This window comes from Anopheles merus, chromosome 2R (assembly GCF_017562075.2).
Source record: "Anopheles merus strain MAF chromosome 2R, AmerM5.1, whole genome shotgun sequence".
In the NCBI taxonomy this organism is placed as follows: domain Eukaryota; kingdom Metazoa; phylum Arthropoda; class Insecta; order Diptera; family Culicidae; genus Anopheles; species Anopheles merus.
The window spans coordinates 26,186,070-26,205,114 of record NC_054082.1 but is presented as its reverse complement, the minus strand read 5'-3'; the positions used below and the strand labels follow the sequence as shown (position 1 = coordinate 26,205,114).

General features: G+C 48.0%; 1 protein-coding gene across 6 annotated transcripts in view; it reads left to right on the top strand.

Moving 5' to 3' along the window:
• Positions 1-19,045, top strand: part of LOC121589386 (myosin-I heavy chain) — a 39,909-nt gene that overhangs the window by 2,958 nt on the left and 17,906 nt on the right. For all 6 annotated transcript variants that reach the window (XM_041908277.1, XM_041908281.1, XM_041908276.1 and 3 more), the window contains 2 exons: positions 12,603-12,718; positions 15,244-15,306. In XM_041908277.1, the coding sequence (XP_041764211.1) occupies positions 12,603-12,718; positions 15,244-15,306 (179 nt within the window). The remainder of the gene's footprint in view (positions 1-12,602; positions 12,719-15,243; positions 15,307-19,045) is intronic.

Below are 19,045 nucleotides of genomic sequence, written 5' to 3'. Positions count from 1 at the left end.
TTCCGAGGGCTTTTTAGCAACTTGAAGTTCGTTATCTCCTCAGGAAACCATCAACATTAGGGGTTTATTTTTTCTTAGCTTTTCATATCAATATTTTGATTAACACAAACGCTTCTCACGAAATATGGCTACGTTTGGTCGACTGCTTCCATTCCGGTACAATGTATAAGCCAACTGTAATTTGATACTTTTGATTTAATGTATGTAAAATCCCAATTCTCCTTTTTACCTCTTTCATTCGACACACACCAACTAAACAACCTCCCGCCGGGATGCATTGGCTCCGTAACGCATCAAAAATTGAATTAAACACATCCTTTTGCGGGTCGTACATCCGCAACGGAGCGTTCGAATGGACACAATATCATCACCCCTTTCCCGAACGAACGATTGACCCTCTGGAGGATTTGGGTACCTTTTTGTTGGTATCCGATAGAGAGGCTATACCTACACGCGGTTTGGGTGCCCGAGTCACACACAGAAAAAGGGACCGTACACTCGAAACAAAGCACAAAGAAAGAAAGGTATAATATATGTATTTAAATGACTCGGTAGCGCTTCCTCACTTCCGGACGATGTGTGTGAGTGTGTGTATGCGTCAAATATTAAACGCATCGGTCGTTTCGAGTGCCCCTTCAAAGACTTTTGAACAGTTTTGAGCCTGTCAGGAGAATCGAGTTCTACAATGTGATCGGACTTTGGCTGTTTGACTGGCCAACCGATGCAGTCGACTTCGTTCTTAGACTGCCCTTTCTAAGACTGCGGCGATGGGCTTAATAATAATATACACTTCGCGGCTCCGTTCGTTGCCTTCAACGCATCGCGAGAGATTGAGCGAAGAGCATCTTCGACTGGGGAGAGCTGAGCGGAACAAACAAACAAGCCACACGGCCGGAAATAATAAATTTGCGTGCAAAGTGCATCGACGAGTGCAATGTTTTTGATTGCTCTTCCTCCCACTGTCCCTCGCTTGCCTTTCCCACCCCAGACGGGCTGTCGGAAAGATGGTTCTTGGGCGACGCAGTAAGCCAATACTAAATTAAGCGCAACGAGAACAAATAAGCAGACGCTGTGCACAGACATTGGCCGCAGCAGAGCAGCAGCTGAAAGGATTTGTTCCGAAAGCAGTCCCTCCCATCATACCATATGCACTCGGTCTCGGGTGCAGGTCCACATTTGTCTGCCGAAAACCAGAAGCAGCTGGTCTGTGTGTCGCGATGGCAAGCTATTATGAGAAAAGATTCTTCTTCTTCTTCGCGTTGCCGATCTGTTTCATCATGCTGCGCGCACGCACACACAAACACCACTGTACGGTTAGTCCTTTTTTGGTGCTGAAGCAGCTATAAAAGCGCATCAATACATTCACACCGCGTGTTGCGCACATACAAACACGTGCCAGTGCAACGGCGAGGAGCGCACGTGCGCATGCACGCGATACAGCGACGACCTGGCAGCTGTCAAAGTTGGGCAGCGAACACACAAACAAAGCGGCCCCGTCGTGTGTATTGGAAAGGGCACATATAAACACATTCGAATCAAACACCAATACTAAGAAGCGACGATGAGGACGACGACGACGACGACGACGAGGCTGGAAAAACGGACCGATGCGGGTGGATTAAGTTTGGAAAGCTGCCTTTCTTCCTGCTCGATTTTGCTTCATCACTCAGTTCAGTTGCTAGCAACGCCCGACCTCCACCGAGCCCGAGAGAATGTAAACAATGTGGGCGATTCTTCTTTTACTTCGCAAGGGATTAAGAAAGAAATTGTTGTGTTTCTTTTTTTCTTTATTCTGCTGGAAGCATTCAATGCAAAGAATGAAGCAGAGAATATCCTTTTTTACCAGACGCTTAATCAGCAGGGTGTGACGTTAAATGGAGTAAAATGGGACAGATAAGAGAAGAAGCAGGGACGTGCTAACAACGAGAGCTGCCAGCCTGCTGCATTCGTGTGCATGTATTTGTGGCTGTGTAGAGGTTTATCTCCCAGTCAAGGGGTATCTTTTTTTTATCGGCTGAGATAGACCGACAGGACGACAACAGATGAAGAATGGAAGAAAAGCTGTATGCAGTGGTGAGCAAAAGCCAAATGAAACCAATCGTCACAGATTAATAGCGTAATCTCAGGCGAAATCATATTTGATGTGTTGGAAAAGAGAGAGAGAAAAATACATCTTTTGCATGTTAAAATGAAACAAATAACAGTTTTGTCGATATTTTTGAATTCCAATAATATTTTACACTTGTTTTTTTTAGTGAATTGAAATTTTACAAACATTAACAAAAAAATGTATTGTACTTTTTAAATTTGAACAACATGTGCGTAAACGGCCTTTAAACCGTTCCTACTGAATAGAGAAACAAAATCAAATGTTTCACCTTAGATTACTAACACCGAGAATTCACTGTTTTCAATGTGAACAGCACATTATTCAAAACTTGCGAGATGTTTTTCAACAGCTGTCATTATTTCTGACAGCTGGGTGGCTAAAAACAAAAATTTGCGATTTTTGAATAATGCCCTTAACATTAGAATCTGACCCGGAATGCAGTGTAAAACAAAGATAGCAAGATAGCAATATGTTATCATTATGTATAGGCATGCTCTTGTACAATGACTTATCCGGAATTCCCCCCAGAAAATGGTCTATGTGACTCATCAATAGAGTCTGTTCAAATTGCACATTCTGGGAAAATAGAGTTTCCGATATGCTCTGCCCTCTAAAGGCTAAGCAACGATGTACTCAATTTCCCTAGCGTCTGACTCATAACCGAAGCAGGGTTCGAACAGTCCCTCCCAAGGCATTCCCCAAGGTCAGTGGAGATTCCCACCATTATCAGACGATAGATTCCGACGCCGATAGCATTGATCGCCGATCCCTCATGCGACAAACGGCAATAGAGTATCGGCCATTGCAGCATAAACATATCTCTGCAGCAAAGAACGGCTACCACCGGTTGACGGCGTGCCTGGACACGGTGCCGATAAGGCGATCGGTTTCAATAAAAGCAATAATAAACCATAATGCAGCTGTCTTCATAATTCATTTGCACTCTCGCTCTCTCGGGTTGCACGCGACCCAATCGGAAAGATAACAAACGCGCCATTACACTAACGATTATGGCAATTGTTGTTTTTACCTACCGGTGCTACCCAGCGGTTGGTTGTTAATTGGCCCTGGTTGTGGACGCTGTGGTGTGTGTGTGTGTGTGTGTGGGGCCGCCTTTATTGTGTGTGTGTGTGTGTGTGTGTGTGTGTGTGTGTGTGTGTGTGTGGGGCCGCCTTTATTGGGCTTCTGTGCCGTGCCAAAGAATGTCGTCGACTGTTGGTGCCTGGCGAAATAACAAAATATCCTTTTGTTTGGCGGCTGCCCGAAGGTACAACGGCGCAAATGAGCCGCAGGGCACCGCACACCGTGCGAAGGTGACAAGTGTGTGTGTGTGTGGTTAAAATTACATGCCGCCTATCATAACGCGGGACAGCGACAGACGCAAACAATTCTCACACACGCGACATTCCATCGCGAATATCTTGAAGCAGCTGCCAATTGTTCAGCCATGATTTATAGAATTGACAGGCTGTGGCAAAACAGCACACGTAGAGCAAAATGGAACTGACCGCACGGTTGGCTCGAAATTGGGCCCACGAATGGTGCCCAATACGGATACTACCCCCTCCGGTCACCGGTCACACTGCTGACACGTTTTTGTTCGCCATTGGTAAAGGTTCTTATCCGTAGCCTTTATCTAGCTGTGACCGCCTGTGTACGACACATTGCTACAGCCCGATACAGTTATGGGGCAGTCATTTTTTTTTTCGTCTCTAACAAATGTACATTTTTATGTTCCAGCGGGGGGGGGGGGGAGGGGGGGTGGCAGGCGCGGCTGTTTCTGTTTGACCCCGGCAAGTCGCATTCGCTACAATGTTGCACCGTCAGTTGCAGTTTTCTCCCACTCAGTATTTGGCTGTCCCTTGTCGCGGCCAGCTTTATTATGCCACCCCAGGACGCAAACATACGCGACAGCAGTTGGCACTGCTCAACTGCTGACGAGGTCGTGGAATCGTGATCAAACCATTTCTCCGTGCTCGGCGAAAACACGGAACGGGTGGCCCGAGCACTTCCGCTTTCGAGCGACCAGAAGAACACCACCGCCGTTGGACATTCCGGCCGTCCACACGTCTGCCGTGGCCACGTGAGTGGTTTGCAAATTTATGGCATAATTAATTGGGCGCAAACTTAAGCCCCGGCGTGTTCTCGTTAGTCGAGCAGCAGTTGGTTAATGCTACAAAAATCAACTGCTCAATTAAATGAGTGGGGAGAGATCTGGAGGCGAACCTTTTCACGGTCTGTCAGGGCGTCAAGTGTCGATACCGGGTCAATAATGAAGCCGTAAATTATAGCCTGTCCAACCACTAGGCCCAGCACTCGCGCGGCGTTATCACCCAGCGACCCAAGGGACCCAATAATTGAAATATTAAACTGCTCTCTTCGAACGCACACGCTTGATCGCTCCCACTAATCTGGGGAGGGGGAGGGCGTTGGGTTCGCCGTCTGGTCTTCGGGGTTTGGCGCGCTGTTCTGACCAGCCCCGGTTATCCAAAAGCCGGTTAAACACGATTTAACGACAAACTGGAGCTTTAATTACGCCCGGTAAAAAAAAAAAACGCGCTTAACACTTAACCAATCGGCTTCTGAGAAGGAAAGGGCCCCGTTTCGGCCAGCCTCTCCTTCTTCCTATGGAGAGCAATACGTGCAACTGGTTCCATTCGATTCACCCACACGAAATCGTCGCCCGCGGTGGTTCAGCATGCGGTCCCTGTGTGTTTGTGTAGGAGTGTTCGGTTGCTAGATAAGAAGTTGTCAGATTTCGCAGGCACTGGCGCGCGTTTCCCTTAGTGCCTGAAGGGGCGACCGGGTTCTAAGATATATTCCGCCCCAAAGGTGTTGGTGGTGTTGTGTTATGCTTTATCAGTTACACGGTGCACCCTTGGCCTCTCCCCGGGAGGATAGTTGAGGGCAATTGCTCCCCCCGGTTGTCTGTTTACCGAGCGGGAGGGGGCAGGGTGAAAGAATCTGAAATAGGAGAACGATTGAACCGCACGCGGGGGGGGGGGGGGGGTGGTAAGCCCAACCAACCCACCGGTAGCAAGTGGACAAGCAAACGATTTTAATTACTTTCAATCGAGTCAAAAATTGGCTGTTTGCTCATATTCCCTTCACCGGGTTCGGGGCTCCCAGTCTGTTGGGTGTTGTTGGGGCCACGCCTCGCCACGTTCACTGCTACGAGTTCTTGGTGGCCACCACGGACACATTATGATTACTGTGTTTTTACCCGCGGACCATGTGCACGGTAGCCGTCGTTGTCGTTGATTTACTACTGAAGTGTGCTAAAATTTGTCCCTAATTGGAAGGGAATCGTGTCCGTCAGACGTATTGGCTCTTTGTACAATCTTCTTGATATCTTGATGGAGTAGTTGAGGCGAAGGAAATACACTTTAAAATAAATGCGGTATTTAATTATTCAAAAGTTTGTTTTTGCCACCCATTATCATTGAGAGCTCTTAACTGATTTTGAAAGCTTTATTAACTCATTTACAGTTGGCTTTTACGAGCTGTAAATAAAACTCTTGAAGATTCTCAACCATCTAGAGTTAATGTATTCCACAATCAATCAAAACATCACTCATTTTTCGTCGTTGTTCGTTAAGTGAAGTGGGTTGTTTACTGGTGCCGTCCAACTTTCAGTCCATTTGCACTAATCTAATCATATTAAATATGTACACCTGCTAAGCATTGCTTCCCTGGCCTGTCCGAGGCTACACACACACACACACACACACGCGTACACACACCGACACTGGCAATCAATTAGTGAGACCTCCTGCTCCTATTTCTCGCCGGTACGCCGCGGATACAACATTGATTTACCCTTCGGTTAATTAACACACACACACACACACACACACACACACACACACACACACACACACTCGGCACAGTAGCACACAGCACAAACACAAACACCGCTAGTCAAAAGGGAGAAATTGCTTAATTTAAAAATCAACGCCTCATCGAAACAAATCATCATGCGGGAGGAAAGGCCCATTAGCTCCTACCGTGGCCCAAATACCAGTGCCAACACACCGGTGGGCCTCGCAAAGATTACATGCACAACCAAGCAACCGTGAACGAAACGAAAAACACACCTCTGAATGTCAGACCCCCCCCCCCGCCTACCCACTCTTTGGTGGGAAACTCCGGGTAGTTCCGGAACAACCAGCGACGACGACTACCACGACGACACATGCCGGACAAATCCTGGTTACGTAAATTATGTGTGACACCTTTTCGTTCACCACTTGGTGCGAATGGTGTGGTGTAATATGGCCGGTGTATGGCCACACGTAGCTGATGCACTCATAGCCGCTGACTCATCACAATCGCGAAATAGTGCTGAGTACAGACACACATACACACACACATAGTATTGGTCGTCTTCTTGGCTGGAAGACGGGGTGAACACACACAAGACGAACAGCTCCTCGGAAGGGGTTGTTAAAAAAAATGGAGAACAAACAAGATATGGGGTCGAACCCATCGGTGTCGGGAGGGTTGGTTGTGCTCTGCTCGCAAACTGACGATTCGCTTTTGGATCGAATGGATGTTTGGGGTAGTGCGGTGCGTCACATATACAAACAGTGGCCCACAAAACGACAGTTTCCACCATATGGTAAACACATTCTCGGTCGATCGGTTGTTATTTCACTTTGCTGTGGACGCAGACACAGCCCCGAACTGATTGATATGTTAAATCATTCGTAGGAAAGAAATCTATTCGCTGCTCCCTGTGCAACATAAACTTATGTACGCTTCACTTTATTTTAATTGAATCGAATTAATAATTCCTATCAATAGCGAAAGGCATCTTTGTGCTGGACGAATTGTTCAATTGGCGCCTGAGCAAGAACAACTTAAAGCTCTGCCAATAACACCATTCGCTCATTCGCAAACAAACCGGTACGCGAGCGACTGAAGTGGCAAAAACAAAAGGAAACCAACCTTTTACAGCGTGCGCTTGGGGCAAAGCAATCGCACGGTGAAAGGATTGCTGGAAAAAGGGGCTTGCCATTTCGAAAACCTTACTGTCGACTACCTACTGGTGCCGATTAGTCATAGGAAAGCCTGTCCGCGAAGGAAACAGACCAAAGGAATGCTTGGCGTGTATGGTAAAGGTACGGTCACATTTAAATCCGGAAATAAGGCAACATTGTACGCGCGAGCAGAGCAGATATTATGAGTGAGGTACGCGGATAGCAGTCCATTTCAACTAGCGCAAAAGTTCACGGACGCTATTTATCGTACAATCCCAGCTGCCCGGTGAGCGAAGGTTAGGGGATGAGCTCGCCCTGAGACACCAACCCAACACCGGTTGTGCACTGGTAGAGCAAACAGGTCCATCAACATGCAAAGTGATAGTGGGTAAAGGTCTTTTCGATCAACACCACACAAACACAAAACGACCTTCTCGGGTCTCTATTCTCTTCCGTTCAGCTCCTTACGGGATGGAATGTTTGGCAAACGGAAATCACGCTCGTGTGTCGTTGTATCCAGCTGTATCGACATAATCTCGACCAAGACGACGTAACCATCTGCTCCGACCGGTTCGCCTTTAGTTGTCGCAACTTCTGACCGACGCTACCAGCCAAGGTCTTGGAAGATAACGAACGGACACACACACACACACGAGCAACAACGTTCTGAATGTGGCGTGCGTGATGCGGAACTGAAATTTAAAAACATTAGCACAACAAGACAATCGACGACAGCTACTAGAGCCTGGTCAAAGCATTTGCCACCGTTGCTTATGTTTCAATAGCAACGAATACTAAACATCGCCATTGTGTATGGGGGCATTTACTCACCCACCCAAGTGCACCACGATAGAGAAAGCAAACTGGGCAAACGAGGCAGAAGCTAATCTGTCATTTGCGGTACGATTGCTGGTGAGAATAATAATTACCACTTCCCGTCCCGCTGCGAACAGTTTGATCAGATTCCTAATTTATGACTTCGATAAGCGGCATGCACGGTGGCAATAGCTCTATGCACGACTGCGCGTTCGTTCCAGTGGACGGCAAGCTGCCATAAACGACCCATAAAAACGTTAAGGTTAATATAATTTTCATGTTTTTTTTTGCTTAATCCTAGATGAAGCTGAAAAAGTTTTGCGCTATTTATAGTATTTCAATGCACAAAATCAAATCAATGCAGCAGAGTTGAATGAATCGATTTAAGTTCACTACATTTAATCGCATGAATGCAATGACGAGTGAGTGATTCATCCCAGTCCGCCTTGCCTAACCGCTGAACCGAACCATATCAGTGATTTCGCTATGCTTGACAACGTCCGTTGATAGTGTGCCCGACTTGATGTGAAGTGCATCAAACGATCGGCCAAAGCCCATCGAACGTTGATTTCCTTCGCTGACAGGACGACTGGGCACCATACTGTGTGATCGATGAGAAGTTTCGCTCACGATAATCATTTTAATGCATACGGCTGCTGCTTTATGCCGATCGATTACAATACGAATGAAAAAAACGAAGCATCAAACGAAGGCTGCAAAATTCATCATCCACACCGGGTATTACTGAAACTTTATTGACCGTTTCAATCTGTTCTGTTCGCTGACTGTGTATTAAATTTGCAATGTAGCGAAAGCGCGTGAGATAGAGAGAGAGAGAAAAGAGCCAGCCAATTTATTACTTTTGCATGTGTACCGATACTTTGCCAACCGAAACCTTAGCATAGATCCTGCGTGTACCGTGCCAATCGAACCGAAACGCAACCATATTTTACGTTCTAAATTATGCTGCTAAAACTGTCAAACTCGGGCACAGCTCCAGGTGTCAGCACCTTTCGCCAGAACGGTCACTTTCCGTCCCTGGGCTCATTTTTCTTCGGCGCAGCTTGGCGTCGTCGAGGGGGCGCGCGCGACCCTCGCTTGGTTTCGGTATCAAACCGGGCAGGAGATTTGTGTGACCTACCAACCACAAAAAAGAGCGAAAGATAGACAAGCGTAGCCCCACCGGGTGGCCAGAAAATAGCCGCCCGTTACTATTTATGGATCAGTTTGTATCAATTTATGTCACGTAATTGAATCTAATCGCCTGACCGGTACACACGACCGGCGTCGGATGTCATATGCACCTCCTCCCCCCCCCCTCCATCCCACTGCTGATTAGTGGCCAATTAATTCCCGTACCGTGATAGCAACCGGGGGAAAGGCTGGTCTCAGCTCCCGGGGCGTCCCCGTCTGTCATTAGCTCGCGGCCCAGCTGGTCCGGCACGGGGCATACACGCGAAGCGTGGCGACCGAGGCAACACAAAAAAGTTGGATTAAATTCCAGATTTTTGCAAACGTCTCAAGACCGCCCGTTGCGGGATATATTCCAGTGCCGTGCCGTGAACTGTACGCGATTACTACCGATTCTTATCTCGGTAAAGCTCCACATGCGTTCTTGACAACGCAACCGACATTGCTTGCTTGCTTGCTTGATTGAGTTTGCTGCTCCCTGAATGTTGTCCGGGTTCGGTGGAGTGCTGTGTACTGCGGCAGTATCATGACCATAAATTACCGTCCAGCTGTACGCGAGCGTTCCCAACAGCTGATGATTGACACGTCTAGGCCGGTTTGCGGCCGGCCGCAAATGGTAGTTATCTAATTCTTGCCGTAATTCTCGCGAAGCAAGAAGGAAGCAATCGCCAGGCAATGCTACGCGGAGACACGGCGATGAATTACCGTCAAGCATCAGGATAATAATGTTCACTGTGCAACGATCCACCGAATCCACTGCTGCGGTGGTGTGAAGAAAGCAATCGAACTGCTAGTTTGTGGCAAATGTATGCAGCGCCGACGTACGTACTGATTGGCTGACGGCTGAGCATTATTAGCGAAACGTTTCTCGTGCGTCTAGAGGGTGTTGGCCATGCCCTATCGATCCTGCCCGGAGTGATATATGTGTATATGTGCGCGCACGCTGGGCTTGGCAAACAACACGCGTTTGCACCACAATGTTGCCCGGGACATAGCAGGCGTATGCTTACCACCATCAATCGAGCAAACACGGGGCGCGCTACCGTTCGAGAAGGGCGGCGCGCTGGTTGTACGGCAATTTGTTGAAAGCAAAACAACTTGGGCGCGCGCGCGCTCGCCCACTGTCCAAGATCAAGGTTTGAGCCGGAACCTGGTGCCGGACGCTGGTCGCCCAAACCCCCCCGAAAGACATCAGTGTTTTTGCGCCAAAATTGAACTGCTACTCACGTTGCCACGAAATCCGCACCGCACCTCGCTGTAGCAGAACCCTTCGCGCCAACGGGAGTGGTGTGGTTTCCAAGTGGACTGTGCCTGCTCTGATCGGCTGTATCAATCATTGCTTTCAATTTTGACCATTCAGTCAGGTCCGTCAGTCAAGGAGCATTAAAAAAAAACTGAACACGGGCAACAAGACACGGCGCAGACACATCGAAAACTCGCAACATGCCGCTGCTGTCTGCTGCTGCGTTGATATTGAGCCGTTTTGTTGTTCAGCTGTCCGTCCGTCCGTCCGTCCGGCGGCAGCAAGTGTGGCGGCGTGTTCGTGTCTTGTTTATCGGTAAGCACGCGCCTTCTCGCACCCGGCTGAGCAGCTGACCAGCATTCGGGTGGAAAGGAAAGAACAAAAGCCAAACCGCCGCCCGACGCCAAGAAATTCGATTTCGCTTTTCGACTGTCCTCCGCCCTTCTTCGACGTCTTGATGACGTCGTCCAAGAAATCAGGTCGCACCGTCACGGACTTTGCTGGCCTGGCAAGGGCAACGCTTACAAACGCCGTAGTCCACCGCGTTTCCAATGAGGTCAGCTCGGTCTCAGAATGAGCCCATCGAAAAAACGAAAAACAAAGCTTACGGTTGATAATTTTATCTTGCATGCTGACCCGTTAAGGGCTTGCCTGCTGACCCGCGCACGTGGCACAACAGAAAGCGTCCTGATAAATATGGTGGTATGGAGTTTTTTTGTAGCTTTTTTACTGGAGGGGGGTTGCGTATCGAAAGGTCATTTAATGATCCTTTGTTCCGTTGGCACGGTGTGCGCGATACAATACGAGATTAATGAGACTCTCGTTAGTGTTGTGTTGTTGTGGCGGTATCCTGCTTGGGGAATGGTATGGGATTTTACGGTCCCGCGATTGGAGGCGTTAAGTACAAGCTTAATCCACGGGATAATGCACCTTGTTAATGGTTAATTTGTCGTAAGCATGTGAACATTAAAGCCTCCAACATTTCCTCACTCCTCACCGACATGAAAAACACATAATCTGTCTAGCTCAAAACAAAAGAATGTCCCGTCACTTCAATGCACCATTTCCAGGGATTTTTGTTATAATGCAAACTTCTTCTCCATTTTCCACTGTCACACAGATCAAGAGCCGCAAAATCAATCTGTCATGTCTAGACGACAGGTGGTGCTATCCCGGCGATATGGCTAGAGGTCTTTTTCATTTGCAATCCGCACGTTTCATACTGTGCCATACTGCCTCAACCGTCCCAACCGTTGCATCGTCAAGTACTTCCGCTGTACAACGGGGGCCCCACTAGCGCTCTCAGCGCTGTTGTGGTTAAACACAAGAAGTCGCCTTTTGTCTGGCATGATTGAACAGCAGCAACACACAGCGGCAAGCCACCGCCAGAAGAACCTGTCTGAGGCAAACCAGCAACAACAAAAAAAAGGCAAAAAGGAAAAGGGAAGGAATTCCCTCGTCCGTCGTCGTCTGCGTGGAAGGGACGAGTAGTTGCAGTTCTTGCATCTTCCATTCATGTTTCGGATGAATCGCCAATGCTTCGTGGTGGCGGTGTGGTGTTGGTGGTGGTAGTGGTGCTATTTTTATAAACCTAGCAAACGGCAGAAATAGATGCGAATGAACCAGCCATTTCGCTTGCTTCCAAGCTTTTCGTGTCGACTGTTGCGCGCCTGTCTTTGAGCCTGGTTGTTGCTTTGGGTTTGCTGGCGGAGGAGCGATAGAATCGCACCGAATCGTCCGGAACTGGTTCTTGCGGGAAGAACGCAAACCAGGGGAACGGGGAGGGAATACCCTCCGGACTGACTGGGTAGGTAGCATCGACCAGCCGGTGAGGCATGACTGCAGCAATAACAACGCCAACGGCCGGACGATGTGCTCTTTTTGGTGCACCATCGCCGCACCGCTGCTTACGATGTGCAAAATGGAAAGAAAAAGCGAACCCACTGCTCGATGCCTCGGTACGGCTCGGTCCAGTGCATCGAAGGGGTGGTGAAACGGTGTATGAAATACGGTGCCGGTTACCTTTACGGCGTGAGGTCGATGCCCACGTGCTTGGGCGGCACACACGAGTTCTAGCGCTCTACTCGAGATGATAGGCCTGTGGTCGATTCTGTTGGCAGAGATTTCAATGCTAACCAATTGTTTTTGTCGCCAGCATTTTTGTATTATATATTTTTTTTTAGTTTTGAGTTACTTTTTGTAATATCCATAATACATCAAATGCTCTAACCATGTACTGGTTTTCTTCATCTCATTTCAGGCCGCATCGGTTCCACACCGGACAAGGGCGTCCCCGATATGACCTGCATATCGGACATTGACGAGAATGGCATCAACCGCAACCTGAAAGTGCGCTACGAGCGAGACCAAATTTACGTATCCTTTTCCAAAAACTGAAACTATCAATCACACGACCTAATCTATGCTGCAAAAGCGTTCTTTTTAGTGTAAGCATAACAGAGCGTACGTAAAGCATAACCGGCCACCCTTCGGACGGAACCAACACTGATCGTAAAACCGTTTGTCTTGCAACCGGGTAGTAATTCGTCAAACTTTGTGTGAGAACCTGTATGTATCTCTCTTTCTTGTGCCTTCTCATCATTTCGTTCCCCATTCTTCTCATCGCATTAAACAAAACCCCCCTCATCCCAAGAGTGGTTTCATAATTTGAAAACAAATACACGACCGTACCTAATTGTTTTCAGTGTTTCGTGTTTGGACGGCCCAAGAGGCTCGATTGGGATACGATGGTGCAATAAATATAAAACACATTTTACGCATCTTTGGCCGTGCACGGGTTTCTTCTTCTGCTGAGTGTGCTACGGTTCGGTTTCGGTGAGCTGTTACATGATACGCATCTGAGCCGAGAGCTCTGGGAGAGGAGAAGTATGTAAAATAAACTGTTCTCCAGACGCATAAAAGCCATAAAGACGCCTTCTGAAGGGAAGATGCTTTCCTTTTCCTTTCTGTTTAGCTCATTTTCAGTTCATCAAATTCCTAGTTTTTTTTCTTTTCTTGAGGTGTAGATGAAAAGAATGCAGTTTCTCGGAATATTCCTTGGAAGATGGAATTTTGTTCCAGCAATGAATCATCAGGCAGGAATTTATCTCAGCTGCTGGGTTTTATTGACAACATTCGCTCGCGATAATCGATTATCTTTTTCTCGAATAAAACCAAAATAGGCTTCACCACTGAAAGCCCCTCGATAGTGTTAAATATTCGTACCAAAGTGCTTAAGAGGGTCTGTACATTTGGGTTAATGTTTTGTTTTCTATCTCGGCCCCCAATGATTGAACCTCCAAAATTCCGACCCGATCAAAACGATGCATTGAGAGCGCAAACGCTAGCCACAAACCGGTCGTCAATCACGGGTTTTTGCTTCGGGTCCTGCTCTGCGATCGCGGCAGAAAATCACGACGCATCCAGCATCACGACACGATCGACAAATGGGCGATGAATCATCACCGCTCGCTTGCCGCATGAATCAGCAGATCGGAGCTTTAGCGAAACCGGAGTGGAAAAGAATACCGTTAAAAAGAGCTTTACGTCTACTGGTCGGGAAGTGTTGGAAATTCCCCTCCGGCGAACTGCAGTCGCGGTGGAATGATAAGCCCTCAACGCAGTGTGCAGTGTGGTTGAGATTCGTTTGCCCTTCTTTATGATTTATTCTGAGAATGGGCGGTTGACTCATCGATTCCAATTCCACTCTCTGTCCAAACAAGCTGATGACCGAAAACTTACTATCTTTCTTTACTGTATTTGTGTGTGGGAGCTCTTCAACAACCCCCCTTTGGATAACATTGTTAGCCCGCAAGGCGCAACATAACTAAACGCACGTGCCCTTTTATATCGGGCAACCCGATAAACCCTGTAACCAAAGGCCAGCATCAGCAGCAGCACCAGCAGCACGCTAAACAATAAAGAAAGGGAGCAGCACAACGCTACACAAGTAAAGCCGCGTGTCACATAAAGCACCGCCAACGCTACTGGGGCGTCCTGATCAGCGGACCGCTACAGCTCCTACGCCAGGCTGATTTGATGCCCACGCGACACTAATTTACGCCCTAAAAAGTTTGAATGTCTCAGCACATTAATTGGTTCACTTCTGGGCCGTTCTGGGCCGTGGCGGTGGCCCACACGCACCAAGCCTGCTTGTGGTGTTCCGGTCGCGAGTGAATGTCCGTGTCCGAGGGTTTAGCTCTGCACCCGCATTCCTTTGTAGTACGCATGTAACAAGAAGGGGGAAGGTTACAGAAATGCATAAACAAAGTTAAATGTACAGCACACACTTACACACATCCCGACACACTCAAAAAAACTTTGGTTGATTCTTGAGTGGAGTTGATGCAACATTTGTTTTTATTATTGGTAGTGCATGCATGCTAATGGATTTGTGTTTGTTAATAAGCGATGCAATGGATGGGCAGTTTGTTAATTGAATACTCCATTTTAATTACTACTTTCGAGTTAACTTGAAGTTGCACAATACAATAAAACGCTGGTTCGCCTCCTTTGCTCTCTTGCGTACATGATCCTCGCACGTGTCTATAGCGTTTCGTGTCTTAAAAAAGTAATCCCACCGCAGATACGAACAATGTTTAACCAAAGATCAATTTTAATCTCCCTGTTTTTTACGTCTACCACCACAAGATCGGATATGTGTTGTTTCAAATTTAAAGTGACAAATTAGTTTCCCCATTTTTCCCGGGCGGTTATTCCCCCTTCAACTTCATCTCTGGTTTATGTTACTCGCGTTGCGCAATGTTTCAACGAACGCGAGCATACGCATTGAGTTACGGATAGCTGCAGCATTCTCGGCGCAAACGGACAGAAAAGAAGCTACCGCTCCACCCAGCTCGACCAATTTTCCTTAACCTAAAGATCGTTTGCTTCCCTCACAGACGTACACCGGTTCGATACTGATTGCCGTCAACCCGTACAAAGAGATCGACTGCTACACGCAGGTAAGTTGCCCCTGTTTCCACGTACTGTTTAGAGCCGATACGTGGATGATGTGTGTCCCGTCCAATAAATCCCACCAACGTTTTCGGGGACGAAGGGCACAATCGTACACGATGGGGAGGGAGGGTAGTGTGAACCATTAAACCAAAGTGATTTATACGTCGGTGGCAATAAATTTGCCTTCCCTTTATATACTGCCGGTCGTTTGATGTGCTGCAGCAGCATCGTGTGTGCTTGTGTGTGTGTGTGTGTGTATGTGGAGCTCTTCAAACGAAAAGTCAGATCTTCATGGAAGAATGTGAGCAGCTTGTGTGTGCCTGAGGCTGGCCGATGAACCGCGCTCTCGGATTATGCAACAGTTCTGCAGTATGCTGCGCGGGGTTCTGTGCAGCATATGGGCGAATGTTGCGATGCTTCGTGCGACGACGAAAGCATTAACGGGCGTCACGGAAATACGGCATCCATCGAGAGCGCAACGATCATAAACGATGATTGTTACGAGTGTGACGGAGACATGCTGCACTCTGGTACTGCAAGCTAGTCTGTTGCATTCAACTGCTTGCGTTAGAGGGAGCATAGAAGAAAAAACAACAACATAAAGACCCTCTATCCAAAGCGAGGTACAAATTTAGAAGATGCACACTCTCGGCCCCGATGCACGTACGCGTTGTGGTACGCGGGCCGTTTGGAATGTGTAAGCCGAAATGTTTACGACATGCTGACACGGTGGCGAGCGAGTTTTTGTCCCGTGTCGTGCTTCGTCCGCCTCGTGCGCGATAAATTCATCAACCTGGTGGCCTGCCGGCAAGAGGTCTTTGAACCGGGCCAACTGACCTCCTGACCGGTGGCGACTCCGCGATTGTGCCTGGAGCGTGGGTAAAAACGTGATCGGTGCGAACAAAGTATTTCACATCCGATGTCTGAATTTCTGAAATGTCATCCTCCCAAAAATAATTGGCGTGCCTGGAGTTATGAGATCGCGCGCTCCTGTTTCGTGGAAAAGACCCCCACAATAAGCAATTATTTCGAAATGTTTTGCCAACCAATGGGTTGGTCTCATGCGCGTTGGAACTTCGGCACGGAAAGAGCTGTGACACGGACAAGGAACGAAGTATGAACACGGGAGAACTGACGTTGAATTATGTTCCCCCAAAACATTAAAGGAACATCGGCCACACCACGTCGTAATCTCCTATTACGCTACTTCCCGTATCTAAGTAATCCGTAAGCGGTTGCGGGCGGCAGAATTGAAGTCCATCATTCAATTTTTATGATCTCCATCGTCTTCCCCCCATCGTCCACCTTCCGTCCCCTTTTTGCTCGATCAGCGAAAGGCAAAACGACCGTACCGAAAACGATTAAGACACTACGGCACAGAACCACTCCACACCAACATGAAGAAGGCAGTGGCGGAAAGCTAACCGGCTCTGGCCCCCCCGCAAGCGATGGATGTGCTCTATTGGATGCGTTGGCAGCCAACAGCAACGGGAGTAGCAGCAGCAGCAGCATCTGCTTTTGATGTTCTAAAAAGATTTCATAAGAAAGGCTTAACACCAGCGGAAGATTGTGAGCGAGGAAGGAGAGGCAGCAGCAAGCGATGGAACACAAGTTTATGCAACGCGTTTTACTTCGTTTACCTTCCCTTTGGTGTAGTGGGTTGTTGGGAAAACTCCATTAATATACGCCTCCATCAACATAGCAAACGCATTTCTCCGGTTTTAGACCACGGCCTCACCAACACCACCACCACCACCATTAACAACAACCCCCCGGCGGGGCCTACCATTTCTTTCTCACTCGATCTCGAACAGCCCCACATTTTCACTTTTACCTCTAGCTGCAACCCACATCCACTAGGCGGCGAGGCAGCATCAGCGCAGGATGAAGAGATTAATACAGCATGCCTCTTTTTTTTCGGGTTCCGTTGCACCCGCCTCCCCTTACCCGTTGCGAAGCAGGCAGTTCCATATTTTTTCCTCTGGATTTTGTTTTTCTTTCCCTCGTAACATCCCGCTTTTTTGTTGTGCGATGGGGCACACAGGGAGATTCTCCACGTTGGGGCTGCCTGTGGCTTAGCATTGGGTGTACGAACGATTCACGGCACGCTTTTTCGGCCTGCGCTTGAGTTGACCCACATTCGTTGCGGTGTTGTGGCTGATATCTGTGCCTGGCGCACACGGACGGAGAGAGGTCAGAAAGTGGAAACACAAGCACTCTTTTTCTTCCCCACCGTTTGGGAGCTCCGTTGGGGTCGCAAAACTCGCACCAAAAGCTGAAAACTATCTGGTGCATGAACGGAGCCGCGCTCGGTCGCCAGAGGAAAAGTGCATGAACGCACTTGCGACGGCGGGCCGGAAAGGCCGCACTGGGAAGCCACTGTACAGCGGGAATCTTCATCTAACCTCAGTTTGAGAGTGACTAGAGGGGAAGGGAAAAGGATCCGTGTGCGGTACGGTAGCATGTACGTAGGAATCACTAATTACGTAAATAAATTTGTTTTCCATCGTGTCTGGTGAACTATCTCACTCGCCCGGTCAAATGCCCGATAGCAGCGGACCCGCAGGCATATGCCGGCTGGACGCTTTGGACTGTTGAATCTTTCTCTCTTGCTCTTCTCCTGGTTTCCCCACGCGTTGGCCGAATTCCACCGAGGCCAAACCCCCATCAATGCGCTACATTTTCCAATCAAACTTGCAAACACTCGTCTCGAAATTCAATCGATCCCCGATGAGGAGGACACAACGAAAAAGGCCCATCTTTGGGAGAGGCCGATTGTGCACCCAGTTTTGATTTTCTCTATCTCTCTCTACTGCGTGCAGCGTATTCCACAAGGGGTAACATTGTTTCCCGTCCGCCGAATAATGCTATCGCGCATAATTGAGGCAAAAACGGCACGCTTTCGTGCGCCCGAAATGCCCGCAGCCGTGCACCGTTATCAGGGTGGCTTAAGCCTGAACCCCTGACTTTACCTCATTGCCGTAGTTATCGATGATTATGATCCCCATTTGCTGCTGCTTCCCCGGCAGCTCGGCCGGACGACATAGATGTGTGTCCGAACACAATTGGGATACATTATTTGCACGTGTAAGTGGGAATCGGCTTTTTCGCTCGCTGAATCTAACAGGGTGAAACTTTGGGCCTGTGTTTTGTTTACTTTCGCAACATCGGTGAGGGGCACAGGAAGAAGCACTGTGCCACTTCCTACAAGTGTACCGGCACACCGAAAGTCGGGGTATACAAGCTATCCCGGGCGGTTTTTGTTTCGGGAGGATTAAACTTTCATTTTCGTGCGGGATTTTACTTTCCATCCAATGTGTGCCATCTATCACCGCCAAACCCGGTTATGCGTGTAAGTGTGTGACACCCAAAAAAAACACGAAATATTAGTTGTGAGAGATTACTTTCATGTGAGATGCTGGGGCGTTACTTGTTTATCCGGTTCAGAACTTGTTATGCTAAAATGTTGAAAGCTTTTCACCACCCATTAAACACTCTGGATTTTATACTTTAATCTGCTTTCACATTTCTCCATTGTTTCTATCACACTTTCATCTTTGAAATAAAAATGTGTTGCGAATGTTCAAAAAAATGGTTGACATCTGTGTTTTTTCACCCAATTGTCAAAGTCCAAGAGAAGATCCACAAAAGAAGTTGTTGAATAATACATACAATTTCCAATGTTTTAATTTATTGTATAATCCATTGCTTGCCGATAACCGAAACATCTCTTGCATCGGTTTA